The sequence below is a fragment of the Thermobia domestica genome, chromosome 15, assembly GCF_964235325.1.
Source record: "Thermobia domestica chromosome 15, izTheDome1.hap1.1, whole genome shotgun sequence".
Taxonomy (NCBI): domain Eukaryota; kingdom Metazoa; phylum Arthropoda; class Insecta; order Zygentoma; family Lepismatidae; genus Thermobia; species Thermobia domestica.
This window is the reverse complement of record NC_137468.1, coordinates 152,689,424-152,705,350: the sequence shown is the minus strand read 5'-3', so window position 1 is coordinate 152,705,350 and position 15,927 is coordinate 152,689,424. Positions and strand designations below refer to the sequence as shown.

The 15,927-nt window shown below is 35.5% G+C and overlaps 1 protein-coding gene across 1 annotated transcript; it reads right to left on the bottom strand.

Annotated features, from left to right (window-relative positions):
• Positions 1-2,474: 2,474 nt before the first annotated feature.
• On the bottom strand, positions 2,475-15,626 carry LOC145671299 (heat shock protein 70 A1-like). The gene is made up of 2 exons (XM_081740267.1): positions 15,173-15,626; positions 2,475-4,492 (listed from the first exon to the last, which is right to left on the bottom strand). The coding sequence occupies exons 1-2, from the start codon at positions 15,347-15,349 to the stop codon at positions 2,750-2,752; spliced, it is 1,920 nt and encodes a 639-aa protein (XP_081596393.1). The 5' UTR covers positions 15,350-15,626; the 3' UTR covers positions 2,475-2,749.
• Positions 15,627-15,927: the final 301 nt, after the last annotated feature.

The following is a 15,927-nucleotide window of genomic DNA, read 5'->3' as shown; positions in this document are numbered from 1 at the left end:
ATAACGTAAGTAAAGGTGAGACATAAATAATTATTGGGAGAGACATAAAATCATCATAAAAGAAATCTTGGAGAACATATTTTCAGTGTTCTGGAAATAAGAGTTTAATTAGTATTAGTCATTAGTAATTGACAATCATCTGACATCGAATGAGATTATCCAAAAATAGAAACAATATATAGTCTACAAATAATGCCATTGTTTGTTATTTACAGTCGTACAAATTCTGTTTTGATTTAAGGATAACCTCATAAAACGAGGTACTAATTAAGCGTAACGAACATTCAATGTCAGATCATTATCAATTGCCAACTAACTAATATTAATTAATCTTCCCGTCCAGAGTTCCATACACTTATTTCTTAAAATTAAAATATAAAATGTTACAGTTTCGACAACTCAACGTTGTCTTCAGACACTCAATAGATAGATTGAGCGTCTGATGAAGACAACGTTAAGTTGTTGAAACTCTAACACTTTATTTTAATAAATAAGTGTATCAAACTCTGGTTAGGGAGTGTTGGTTAATTGTGTAATAAGTTCGAGAGTCGTAATGAGTAAAGTTAATTAAACATTTCTAAGGACACTCAAATAGTTTACTTAGGTTACCTTAAAACCCATAAGACTTACTTATCGAATATATTATTCAAATAGCAGTCCCCAAATTTACCATTTCCTCCCTGCCTCCCTTACCCGAAAGAAAAAGTAGTAGGGAAGACAGAAGACCAGAGTTAGTTGTGACAAAACCATGGTAACTTCTTTGACTTAATTGTAGATTTCGGAACCTTCTGTCGTTCCTAATTAAAGTTCGACTGTGCCATTTCGAATGAAAAATTATGTTCCTCAGTAAATCTAATGAGCGTCTTAAAACAAGCCTGTGAATATCTCTGCGATGACTTGATTGCTACGGATTTCCTTGTTCTTACCCTAGGTTTTATTCCCGTTTTTTTTTTTAATTTTATTTTTATTTTTATCTTTTTTATCTTGACGCATATAACACATTCTTCTCCATTTTATAAATTTCTTAATTCGTGATGTGTATGTAGAGGGGGAAAATGTAATCTCTATGACACTGAGTAAGATGTGACGTCATATTACTACAGTGCATTACCTAGTTATAAATAATGCCAGTGGTTTCCTAACTGGGTATGTACTCTCGTTGGTAAGCGCCAAAACCCTTCACAATCAAGTCACTAATTTCTAAATCTTTTATTTAACACTTTTTTCTTTATTAAAATTGATAATTTTGTAATAAATATTTAAATTATAAAACACTGAAGATATAATGTATTACATACAAATAATTTATATTTACTACAGCCGTGACGAAACTTAACATACAAATTTACTAAAGGTGCCTTTATTGCTTGAAGTATTAGGAAGTCTGATTTTCGATAGCTGCAATGTGATAACGAAAAGTAGTAATTAATCATCACAGAATAACTTTCGTTAATTTAACTTCTCTTGAGGAAAAGTCTGACGCATTTCATGTTGTTCATGTTTGTTCTAAAAGGGACCAGAAACTTCAAATTCAATTCCATGTTACCTTCACCATCTAACTGTAGGTACAGGAGTTAGGTTTAAAATTGGGACAGAAGCAAACCATGTAGATTATTTTATAAGGAGAGGATGCCTATTCCCGCTTGTTTCCTATGTAATTTGTGGACTTTAAAAAATATCTTGCACATAATACACTTCTTAACTAATTCAGATCGATGTTTATTATTTTACTTGTTTATTATATGTATATTTATTACATAACAAAATATCAAGAATTTATTTCTTTATAAATTCAAAAATGTGTTTTGCTGGCATATTTTAAAATCGAAATGAATTTACCAATGTGATTAGTTTGTGGCGCCATACACAGTATTATATTCTTTCTACGTCGAAGGAAACGAATTAGTCTTTCCTGCTGGTCTAGTGGCCAGTGTGTGCGTCTAAGTCCACTCTCATACAGCCTCAGTGCTGAATCAGGACGTTATACTCCAACCAACCAAGAATTGAAATATCTGTCAACTTATGAAGATATGTGTATATCATCTAGACAAATATGTAAAAGTAGATTATACCCTATAAAAGTCCTGTAGACGAACTCGAAATAAATTAGCTATACTAAAATTTTTCCCAAATCACTACCTATGAGCGCTAGATTTTAAAGTTCACCCGATAAAAAATAAAAAAAAAATCAACATGGCTGAACGATCTAATCACTAAATAACAAGATATCTTCCAACAGAAGAAAAAACCTTCAGAATGGTTGCTGACGTTTTGAAAATAAGCATAAATATAATAGAACACTCCTATGGCGAAGACCAGTATTGTCACCATCAAGCCTTGAACATCACTCTCAATTATGATATCTGATTTAATACAGTCGTACTGCTGAAGAAGGACTAAAACATCAAACAAATGAAATCACATCAATGTAATATCACAAAAAAATAAATAAATGTTAAAATGAAACAAAGATAAAAATTAAACAAAATTTATTAAAATATTGCTAAAAATGGTATAAAAATAATAAATAAAACACAAAAATAACATAACTGTATCTTCTCTCTGCAAATACGTAGACGAGAGTATTTCTTTGGTTTTTAATTGTATAACAGGTACTTAAAAATATTTTTTATACAGTTCGAAATAAATCACAGTTCACTAACACAATTCAACATCAAACTTTAAACATCCGCTCATTACAGCTTTCATATTTTTACATTACACACACACACTTCCTTTTAATCACATTTTAATCCACTTCCTCCACAGTTGGTCCTTGCCGAAATTGTGGGCCACCAGCTTGTTGTCCACAGCTGCCACTTTGTTGACCTCCCTGGTGAAGCTTCATCATTAGGGGACTACATTCTCTTTGCAATTCTTTCAATCGATCTTCGTACTCGTCTTTCTCAGCCAGAGTGTTATTATCCAGCCATCGAAGAACTTCGTCGCATTTCGACCGAAGAGTGTTCTTATCTGCCTCACTAAGCTTCGTTCCAGCTTCATCTGCTGCTTGTTTCACGCTGAAAATGTAGCTTTCCAGTTGATTCCTAGAAGCTATTCTCTCTCTTTGTTTCTCGTCTTCTTCTCGGTATTTCTCAGCCTCTGATAACATTCGGTCAATCTCTTCTTTCGACAGACGACCCTTGTCGTTCTTGATCACAATGTTCTTCTCCTTTCCAGTGCTTGTATCCTTCGCTGACACATTCAGAATTCCATTCGCATCCAGGTCGAACGTCACCTCAATCTTTGGAACGCCTCGAGGAGCCGGTGGAATACCTGTCAGATCAAACTTCCCTAGAAGGTTGTTGTCTCGGGTCATCGCACGTTCTCCCTCGTACACTTGGATTGTAACTGCTGGCTGGTTGTCCGAATACGTAGTGAATGTCTGAGTTTGCTTGCATGGAATTCTGCTGTTTCTCTCGATGATTTTCGTCATCACTCCTCCGGCGGTTTCTATGCCGAGGGACAAAGGGGCTACATCCACCAATAACACGTCTTGAATCTGGCTGCTTTGATCTCCACTCAAGATGGCGGCTTGAACGGCTGCACCATACGCCACTGCTTCATCGGGATTGATGGACATATTTAATGGCTTCCCACAGAAATAGTTTTGTAACATATTTTGAATCTTTGGAATGCGAGTAGAGCCTCCTACAAGAACCACATCGTGGATCGAAGATTTGTCCATTTTAGCATCATTAAGAGCTTTCTCCACTGGTTCCAAAGTAGAACGGAAAAGATCCATACATAGTTCTTCGAATCTTGCTCTTGAGATTTTCGTGTAGAAGTCAATCCCCTCGTATAAAGCGTCGATTTCAATACTGGCTTCTGTGCTGCTTGACAAAGTACGTTTGGCTCGTTCACATGCTGTGCGAAGTCTTCGGAGAGCTCTGGGGTTACTTCGAATATCCTTCTTGAATTTCCTCTTGAATTCTTCCACGAAGTGATTCACCATTCGGTTATCGAAGTCCTCGCCTCCAAGATGAGTGTCACCTGCTGTAGCCCTCACTTCGAACAGAGAACCTTCATCAATGGTCAGAATGGAAACATCAAATGTTCCTCCTCCCAAGTCGAAGATCAACACATTCTTCTCCCCTTTGAGATTCTTGTCCAGACCATAGGCCAGGGCGGCTGCTGTGGGTTCATTGATGATTCGAAGAACGTTGAGTCCTGCAATTGTTCCGGCATCTTTAGTGGCCTGTCGCTGGGAGTCGTTGAAGTAGGCAGGAACAGTGATGACTGCGTCTGTGACTTTTCCACCCAGATACGCCTCTGCTGTCTCTTTCATCTTTGTGAGAACCATGGAGCTGATTTCTTCAGGATTGAACCTCTTCATCTCCCCCTTGAACTCCACCTGGATCTTTGGTTTTCCGCAGTCGTTGACAACAGTGAATGGCCAGTGTTTGATGTCCTGTTGGATCTTTGGATCGTCATAGCGTCGTCCAATTAACCTCTTGGCATCGAATACAGTGTTCTTTGGGTTCATAGCCACCTGCAAGAATCAGATCAGAAAAGAAATAGGTAAGTATTCATGCTTTGAAGCTATGAGTCAGAACATATAACTGTTAATTCCTTATGTTTTTTTTTTTTTTTTTCTTAATTCAATGTAGCTACAGGAGGATTCGGCTTTGTTCCACCATAAAAGATTGTTTTAAAGATAATTATCTACTCACAAAACTCCATTAAACGTTTCTTAGACTATTTATGTAACCAGCGGTTTCCGACCGGAGTGTCTCGACACATTGATGTGTTCACAGTCCCATAGGGCGTGTCGAAAAATTTTAGAATTTATAAATCATGAAGCATGTAATTGTTCTAATCAATTTTAAGTAACAATGCTCAATATTTCATGCAATTATTATTATATCGAAACTGACATGCTTACATTATTATCATTTATATTGTTTTATTATTATTAATATAAAGGCGTATCGTGCAATGGTGTGGACCTTCGCTAAAGCGTACTGTGAGTCTAAACGGTTAGGAATCACTAATGCAGACTACTAACTATTTAGACAAAATTCAAAACATCGTGTATCAGTGTGGTTCGAACACAATAATCACAATACATATTTCATAACTGTCTTTCCTTAGCGGAAGATAAAGAATAATATCAATGTTGTATGATTAAATAAGATGTCATTACTGTATTGTTTATTACTAAGTTCGTCAGTAATTCAAGTCTAATATGGTGTCTAGTTACTTATTGATGCTTCAAAAGCACTGATTTCTTTATTTCTTTGTTTTGTAAGTTCCTTGTAAGGTTAGGTCCCTATGCATTCTAAATTTTATACATTTTTTCCAGTCTTGTAATTTGTAAAAGTAAAGAGGAAAAGGGAAAGCTAAACCATTTTTAACCTCCTCTACTATTTACAGTATGCACCAGAAATGGATTGGGGTCAGGAGGACAGGGCTCAAATTTCAAGACTCAGTTACTATCTCAATCTTGTGACTCACGGTGAACTATCTATTGCTACTAGAAAAAGGGACGCTCTATAAAGATCCTCCTATGCCAAGTGTCAAATGCTCGTGCTTCCGGGTTCTATTCCCAGCGATTACACTAGCCTTGGACACAGTGAGTCGTACCTCACTGTAAAAAGTAGATCGCGTCTGATACTCCTGATGCTAAGAGGGACAAGGAAGTTTAATAACCATTTTCGGTTACCAAGTTTGTTGATCATTTTCTCGATAGTACAATTATCGACTGTCCGGCTAGCAACTATCCAGTGTAGTTCAAAGAAAAACAAATCCTTAATAAAAGGAGAAATATTTTCTTTAACGAACTACTAGACTTTTAACCGCTTCACAAAAATGACTTTGTCAAGGAGCAGTTCTCTATTAGGGACTATTTCGCGTACTAAAAACTAAGTTTTTGACTTTTGGTTTCTCTTGAGCCCATCTCTACATATCTGTATTTCGATTTGAATTTAGCGTCCTCTTCAGAAACGAAAGCATTCGAGAGGTGGACCAACAGCTTAAAGTGTGATCCAAACCACATGAGCTTCCGCCGAAAACTGACCTCGGATTTCCTGCGTCAAAGAAGCGCACACTAATTGCAAAACCTCGAAGAAGCTAATTCCACATTTATATAATCGTCTATTATTGAACAGTAAACTATTTTCTTTATTTTAAGATTTAAGACTATGATTTAGGTTAATGTTTTGTTTATCTTATAATTATATATAATGTTTCTTCCAATTAAGGTAGAAATTGTTATCTAAGAAGTGTGTACAATATTTAGTTTTGTGCTGCCTTTTACTATAATAAATTTTTAATAAGTATAGCACAATACATACCAAATACTTATAAATGACTGGCCTAAGAAGATTAAAAACTGTGAATAAGTGTGGATTTTGTATAAATACCGTGTTTTAAATGGGAAGGGCAGGAAGTGAAAACTATACAAATCTGACCTATCCAGCTTTTTTTTTTATTTTATTTTATTTTATTTTTAATATTCGACCTGTCTTTCCATCATATGAGGCTGGATATTCCGAAGTCAACTGTATAAAGTAGATCCACTTTTCGAAGAGGCTAACCAGCACTCAGAGAGCATTTAATCAATTTAAGTTTGGGCACCGAAGCCTTATGAATCTTTTCTGAACAATCAATAAATGAAAGTGACTGGACTGGGTTTAGAGTCCCTTTCAGCACCAAGGCTATAGGAAACGTGGTCCTACAGCTTAACATACTATACAAACTATATTATTATTATTATTATTATTATTATTATTATTATTATTATTATTATTATTATTATTATTATTATTATTATTATTTGAAGGCCTTAAGCAAATTTTTTAACGATTTGAACATATTTTTAAACATGTTCTGTAATGAAATGTTAGAATCTGTTATGGAATCTTAATTTCCATTCCCCTCCCCCTCCAAAGGTGGTCATTTTTAAAATGACGTTTCGCAAAATATAAAAAATCAAAATAATGCCCAAGTTCTAAGCAGATGAAATTGACTGGCTGAACGGTTGTTTCATAGAAGATAATAGTTGTTAAGCAATCACCTCTTTATTCTTTCATTTCAAATGGTCTTTGTCATCATTATTGGGGTTATCCTAGGTACTGTACATTCCAGACAAATGCAATCACTTTTTTTATGTACGAAGTTATCCGCCCATTTTATCAATTTTTTTTTTTTTTTTTTTGTAATTTTAGATGCAACTGATTTTTTTTTCAGTAATATTATTTTATTACTTTTTCAATATTTATTTATTAATTAATTATACTTATATTTACTGTTAAGTAAATTTTAGAATATGAATACATTTTATTAGCAACTTGTGCTTTCTGGACATGTGATTCTTAAGCAATAACAATTTGCCTTCCTTTCGTTGTAAACTAGCTGAAATGTTTGTTCTTCGCACGGAGAAAAATGGAAAATATTTGAAGCCCCTTCCGCTTAGGATACAACTTTAATCAAAGTAACATTATAAAAACTCGAGTTGAGATAGATAATAAATATTTTCCAAAATTTATTTCAAAGGAGCAGCCGTTTTTCCGTGATGCTGTCAGAAACAAACCTCGATTTCAATGTCGCGGGGGAAAAAAAATACAGAAATTGCCCACCTTCTCTGAAAAACAGATCTTAGAAAACGCTGAGACATGTAATTCTTATTTGTGAAGATGAGTTTATACATCGCGTTTCATATTCCTACGTTGATGGCTCATGAGATTCTCTATTTTTCACAAATTTTGAACTCCCAATATTCCTTACTATGTCCCATTTAATCAGAGACATGATAAAAACTTAGCTCGAAATTCTACTAACAATATTTCAAAATTCGTTTCAATAGAGTTACCCGCTGTCTTATACGATCACAAACTGGCAACATTGCCTTCAAGGAGGCGAAAAAGGCAGGCTGGGACACATGTCCGCTTATTTTTAATGAGGGGTTTATATACTAAGTTTCATCATCCTAACTTGACGGGCTCGTACTCTGTTTTTTGCATAAATTTATAGCCCCCATAGTTTAATGACAAAATCTTAGATTGTTGTAGGTATTACATTTTTTTTTTTCAATCGGGTAGGCTGTCTTTCTGTGATGCAATCGCAAACAGACAATGCCAGTTTCAATATAGCGAAACAATGTAGAAAATGCCCTTCCCCTTTAAACTCAAATTTTCAAAAACAAACAAAAAAAAAAAAATGAAATTAAAAATTTTAGTGTAACGTCCATCGTTTATGCTTTTTAGGCAAGGTAAAGCAACTGAATAGTTGAATTGGTGGAATGAAAAAGTGGAAGTATCTCGAAATGAAAATTAAGTGAAATCTAAGTCTTACGTCCCGTTACGCCGGTTAGGCTAAAGGAGACGGCGTTGATGAGAGATGATTGGAAGTGGTGAAATGAAGAAAGTGGGAGGAAACGGGAGAACCCTGAGAAAACCCACGAGCACGGTGTTCGTCCACCACAAAGTCCACACGGCACGAGCTGGGACCGAACCAGGAACCTCAAGCACCGGAGGTGAACGCTCTACCACTGTGCCAACGCGCCCCCACAGGAAGTATCTCGAGAAACCCACGGACACCATGTTGTTCACCACAAACTTACTTGGCCGGGAATCGAACCGGTGGCCCCACGCACCAGATGTAAGCGCTCTACCTCTGAGCCACCGTGTCCCATTTTCTGAAACACTAGAACATGTGTTTTTAATGAGGAGTTTATGTACCGAATTTCAGCCTTCTAGCTTTTTGACGGACTAGTAAAGTACATAATTTATATATGAATTTTGGCCCCTGTTATTCCACCTTAGGATACACATTTTAATCAAATTGACATGATAAAAAAAAAAAAAAAAAAACAGCTCGAGGTAGATTATAACTATAATCCAAAATTCATTTCAAATGGTTCTGTCATGTTCTCGTGAATTGATCACACACAAAATCAGTTTCATCTTTATTTATTAGATAGCAAGAAGTCCTGAATGATTGATTGACTGACTGACGAACGCCCAGGTCAAACCGCTTAAGCTAGGAACTTCAAATTTGGACAGTACTTAAGATTTATGGCGTAAGATAGCACTAAGGAAAGTATTTTTTCGATATTCGATTATGAAAGGGTGGGGAAAATTATGTTAAAGTCCAAATCTAGGAAAGATTTGAGACATGAAATTTGTTCTTTGGATTCTTTCATTCAAAATAATTAAAAATATTATTAAGCGGAAAGACCTAGAATGGAAGAAAAAAGGGGTAGAGATGCTTCCCTAAAATGCCCATACCAAACGTTCGAATTTCGTACGAAATTTCGAGCAGAGACGACGAGCTCGAAAGTTGCAGAGGGAAGAACTCAAAATATTGCCCATAGAAATATGTGGGGACACTTGCTAAAAAAGTTTCTTTTACAAATTCGTTTCGATGTAAATTTAAAAGGTTTAAGTTAATACCTCGCAATAAGGCCCAACAGACTAAAACAAATGAAATTTCGATATATATATTCTTTTAATGTTGATTACCATTTAAGTAGGGACGATATTTAACAATGGCCGGTTAACATCAGGGATATCATTTGTGGCTTCAGGGGGCCAATTTTTTCCGTGAGTTTTATATATCAAAAGTATAATAATATACTAATAAAAAAACTGTATGAAAGTCTTCCTTTTCCTTGCCCCTTCTTCAAACCAAAACAAAACCTCACTTCTAAACAGTGTATGTATTTAAGGATCTGCATTATTCATGATTTTCTACTATTAATTCGCGCCACATAAGCATACCACGATACGCTTTTCGACAATTTTATCTCTTTTCACTTTCACAGTGGTAATTAAATTAGTTCCGACTGGTCGGTTAAAGTGAAAGTGACCTGGGTCTTCGTTTCAAAGAGTTTAATAGTGTTCTATCCGCAGAAGTACTTTTCACTTAACTTTGTTCCTTTTTTTTTTTTTTCAATATCAGTGCTCCAGTTACTACTTATGTATGTATGTATGATTTTGAGTTTAACGTCCCGTTCAGCAGCGAGGCTATATGAGACGTGGACCTACTGATTAACGTGGAATCCGAACCACATGAGCTCCCGCCGGGAATCGAACCCGGGTCTCCCACGCCAAAGGCGCGTACGCTAACCGCTTAGCCACGGAGGAGCTCAGTTACTACTTATATTAGTACTCTCCTAAATTACGAACATAATTTCCTGATATCAATTACATTTTTTTCCCTTTAAAACGAAGAGAACCAGTAGCGACGCTAGAGATGGCAAGAGGGCGGGTGCCTCCTCCAGTGCCATTGTCTCCCCCTTCCCCGATATGTTATATTTCAAAGTAGATGAAGTAATACAAAACTATATACCATATACAAAGAACAGCAGCTCCTTCACTTGTCCCCTAAGAAACTAAAAAGTTGGTGGCGTCGCTACTGGAGAGGGCATACAAGGTATATTAGACTAACGTATGTTTGAGTAATGAGATAAACACGTTCAGAAAACTTGCATGGTCTGAATTCGAACGCGTGAGCCTAAGTATCAGAGGTGATTGCTGAACAAGTATGGCACCTAGGAAAAAGACGTTTGATTTTACAATGAAGTATGATTGGTTGGTATTGAATAAGCACTTTTGCCTGTCTTATTATTTTCATGTTTTGTTCATGAGTTCCTCGTATGTCTTTTACATAAACTAGTGACATAAAAATTCAAGCAATTGACATTCTTAGTTGACCATATTATTTTCGGTAAAATAATTATTTCTTTACGCATAATTAAAACTGTCTGTCACGGAACTTACGTAAGAAGAAAACCTTTAAACGTAGTATTTCTGTCCCAGAAGCAGGGTGGATTGATTTAAATCAGTCTGATTTAAATCACTTGATTTTTTAAATAAAAATAGTTAATTTAAATCGAATTCCGAAATAAATTAATTTAAAGTGAAAATAAGTAAAAATTTCGTTTCTGTTCTGTTATTTCGATTATGGAAGTTAATAACCATAATACAATAAGACTCAAATGTATGGTATAGTATGAAAACAAGTGTCATGCAGAGGGTGATTAGGGAAAATCCCGTTTTGAACAGGTAACGGAGCAATCCTGCTTTCTTCTTTTCGTAACATTGGTTTTGGGTTTTAAAATCGTTAACTATTCCAACAGGGAAATCACCATCGACAAATTCTTTTTTGTGCGTGTCTGTTTGCTTGTTCCCAGATAATAGGGCGTATTTAGAGGGGTCCTATCCCCTCTCCATTTTTTTAAAATTCTATAACTTTAGGCGAAATTTATGTATTTCATGCCACAAGCTAGTTCTCAGTTTTTAAAATATCAGTAACTTTTGCGAAAAAAAAAGTGTCATTTTGATAAACGTTATTGTACTTTTTCCTTAATGCTTAACACTTTAAATTATATCAACTATTTTTAGATGATAGGATAGAATCTTCATTATTCGATTAAAAAGTACCAATAAGGCTTTTTACTTCGTCTTCTTTAAGACTGGAGGCATTTTAGAACACGTTACATATGCTTTCACGCCTTTCTGCGTTGATGACGTCATAAATTTAAAAAGATATTTTTTGTTATGCGTATTATTATTATTTTTTGGCGGGTTACATTTTGCATTCAGAAGACTGAAATTTTGCATACTCGTTCAGTGCACCCCTTAATAATTTTCAGATCTCTGCGTGGAAGCAGCGGGGTCTAGAGGAGCAAAAATGTTTTTAAAAAGAGGATATTTTTTTAACAAAAAATAGCTTTTTTCGTGATTTTCCCGCCTCAGATGGAGACATATGAATGATACCGTTTAAAAGGCTATTCTATTCTGAAGAAAATGATGTACGTACTATGCTCCTAGGATAAATAGGGATGTCTCAGGAAACTGTTACCTGAGATCCTGTTTCATACAGGAATCTGGGGTATTTGGGGAATATTATTTTTCGCGGGCTTACTTTTACGCCTACAAGATTGAAATTTTGCACATTTACTCACTGGACCCCTCAGTATTTTTCAGATTTGTTTCAGATCTCTGCCTTAAAACAGGGAGAGGGATCCACAGAGGTATTTAAAAAAAAATATTTTTAACAGAAAATTCCTTTTTTCGAGATCTACCCACCCCAGATACATGATGGAGACATTTGAAGGGTACTGTTTGAAAATTTGTTTCATTCTGAAGAGAATAATGTACAAATCATGATTCTAGGATAAATAGGGATGTCTGAGGAAATTTTTATATTACATCCCGGTCATCTGGGGCATTGTGGGAATGTTCTTAGCTCATTGTTAAATAGTTTCCTTACGTGCCCTTACTACTCAAAATAGAAGCCTGAATTTTGTACACACATTTAGTACACCCATTAGTATTTCCCAGTTGATTTTGAGATCTGTGCGTTAACACAGGGCAATCCAGAGGGGATTAAAATTAAAAAAAAAAAAAATGCCGAATACTCGCAAAATTTCCCGCTTCAGGGACATGATAGGGAAATGTGAATGTTACCGTTTCAAAAGCTGTTCTATTCTAAAGAGAGTGATGTATGTATGTACCATTACCCTAGGATAAATAGGGATGATACTGTAGCTGCTTGACTGAAAGTCTATAATTTACCTTTAAAAAGAGCCATAATTTAAAAGGGTTAAGAAACATTGTTTAGGATTGATATAGGTTAACGATTTGGGATAATTCAAAATTCAACCTCAATACTCTCACTTAAGTGGTATAATTAACATTTAATAGTAATTCCTAATGCTTTTCCTTCAGTTCGCAACTTGTATTATGCGAGGAGACAGGTTTGATTTAAATAAAAAAAATCAACAAAAATGTTTTTTTAAAAAAGTCATGATTTTTTTCCACCCTGCTCAGAAGTCTGTAAATATGAAATGTCTCACAACAAAAATGCTTACCGCTACTTGTAGAAAAATCAAGAGCTTATTTTAAGTTAGCGTTACGCATATTAATATGTAGTATTATGTTATTCTAGTTTATATTAAATTATCAAATGAAATGAAATCTTCCAATCTAACGTCCCACAATTATGCCTGTTAGGCTAAGGGAAACAGATGATTAAGGCAAGTGAATGATGGCACATTGGTGAAATGAGAATGTAGGAGCAAACTGGAGTATAACGATAAAACCCACAGACATAAAGTTGTGAACCTCAAACTTAGTTGACCGGCAGTGGCGGGTCTAGCCCGAGACCGGGGGCTAATTGAATCTATTATTTATATACTTTTGAAAGTTTATACTAAACACATGATATATCTATTACAGTCTCGGTTCTGGCTGCCCTCCCCCGCAGTTTTTACCTTCTAGATACGCTGCTACTATTGACTGGGATCGAACCAGAGACCTCACAGACTAGATGTAAGCGCTCTACCACTCAGCCACCTACATTAAATTAGAAACACTAAAACGTAAAAAAAAAAAAAAAAAAAAAAAAAAAGAATCAATAAACGCGGAAGTGCATATAGTGTATGTGCTTTTGTATTTTCGTTAAATTCTATAAAAATCCAGGCAATATTTTATAAGAAGAAAAGATAGGATGGAAAAGTTGTATCATGTTCCGTGATAGACGGTTTTTATTATACAATGTTTCTCACAAGTAAACCTTACGTTTGGGTGAATCGAGTTGCTGACTGAGACACATATGAGAAAGTAGTACTAAATGTGGTCAGTATTTCAGTGAAGTTGTAGGTGCGAAGCTCCAGGGGTTTAAGAGATACAGCTACCAGAACATCACATGGAAGTACAGAATAGTCTTCATACAGTTGGAGGTGAAAGCCCTGTAAGACCTCTTGTAACGACAAAAGGTGAATAACAAATATATGGGTACATATTAGGACTAGGGGGAAGTCATATAGTAAGGGTATACCTGACGGCGGCCATCTTGAAATCCGCCATTTTGAATTAAGGTTAAATTTTTAAAATAGGAATGGGGTCATGTGATACATGATTTAAGACGCAAATTTAATCAGAAGAACAATGGTGACGTTAATTTTGATTTACTCGCAATTGGTAAAAAGTTACAGGGAAATTAAATATTGTTGCAGCATATGTATTAGTCCTTTATCCCACCATGTAAATTTTGTGTTAATGATAATATTAAATAAAAAGCAGGTGGATAAATATTAGGTCTATGGTAAGAGTTGTCTTGATGGCGGCCATGTTCAAATTCGCCATTTTGAAGCAGACAAAAGTTTTAAACAAAACGTATAACAGTGACACCTTATTAATAGCAAATTTTACCATAAATCCAACGGTATAACCATTTTTGCTTTATCATTAACCAGCACAAAATTAAATGGGAATAGAGTAATGCAATAGATGACTTCGGGCTAGAAGTTAATCAGAAATACAATGGTGGTGTTACAATGTTAGTTGTTGTGCAAGTCATGCACTCTTTTCTGAACTACATATTGATTGTACTAATTGAGGACTTTTCTGGAAGAAAGACCCAAGTTCAATTATGACCCAATTCCACTTTGGTCATTTTTCCTTAAATTAGCAACTTGTTTATGCGATAACAAATGCTAGTTAATGATAAAACAAAAATGGTTATACCGTCACTGTGTCACTGTTATGGTGGGGTAAAGGACTAATACATATGCTGCAACAATATTTAATTTCCCTGTAACTTTTTACCAATTGCGCGTAAATCAAAATTAACGTCACCATTGTTCTTCTGATCAAATTTGCGCCTTAAATCATGTATCACATGACCCTATTCCTATTTTAAAAATTTAACCTTAATTCAAAATGGCGGATTTCAAGATGGCCGCCGTCAGGTATACCCTTACTATATGACTTCCCCCTAGTCCTAATATGTACCCATATATTTGTTATTCACCTTTTGTCGTTTCAAGAGGTCTTACAGAGCTTTTACCTCAAACTGTATGAAGACTATTCTGTACTTCCATGTGATGTACTGGTAGCTGTATCTCTTAAACCCCTGGAGCTTCGCACCTACAACTTCACTGAAATACTGACCACATTTAGTACTACTTTCTCATATTTGTCTCAGTCACCAACTCGATTCACCCAAACGTAAGGTTTACTTGTCAGTGCTTTTCGAACTCAATTCGAGTTTTTATTTTAAAATAATAGATGTGATGAAGTGACAATAAAATTAATGAAAAACACAGTTCAATGACTAATTGTAAGACTATCTTATAAATTGTATAATAGTGGTATAGAAACTAACTTCAAGAAACACTGATTTAATACACAATAATGCTAAAGTAGATATTATTGCTTACCTGGTTCTTGGCAGCATCTCCGATAAGCCTTTCTGTGTCCGTAAAGGCTACGTAGCTGGGTGTTGTCCTGTTGCCCTGGTCATTTGCGATGATTTCCACTTTGCCCTGCTGCCACACTCCCACACAGGAATAAGTGGTTCCTAAGTCGATTCCAATTGCTGGCATTTTGGGAGCCATCTCTGTTTGATTTTTACTAATATTCACTTAGAAAACAATAATAAATACGAATATTCGCTTTGATATTGCACTCGTATACTCTTGTCTTAATAGTCTCTTTAAAGTCGAGCTTCCTCGCGTGCACTTGTACCGCTTTGCTTCACTTGCGTTTCAATACTAAACTCTGTCGTTGCAGCGCTCAGGATTTCTATTTATCTAAAACAGCTGTGTTCTCCGAGCTTGCAGAAGTTACTCGAACGCACGAGTTAAATCTTTCTTTTTCTGTTGCAGCCGTTCTCGATATTTCGCGAACGATGTGTTCGTTCATTGGTTGCACAAGGCAGAAATTTCTAGACCTGATTCTTGATAGGTTGCAACTTGGAGGTGTGGCACGGATATCGTTGGCACGCAGCACACGAAACAAACACAGTGTTGGCAGTACAAAATAAAATGTAGTTAACGATCGAAATTCTCGATCCCAACAGTATTCCCAGTTCAAGAATGCTATTATAATAAACGGAATAGTAAATGATCTATAATCACCCATTGTTCTTAAATATTTGTACTCAAAATTTTTATAATCCCTAGTCATTATATAG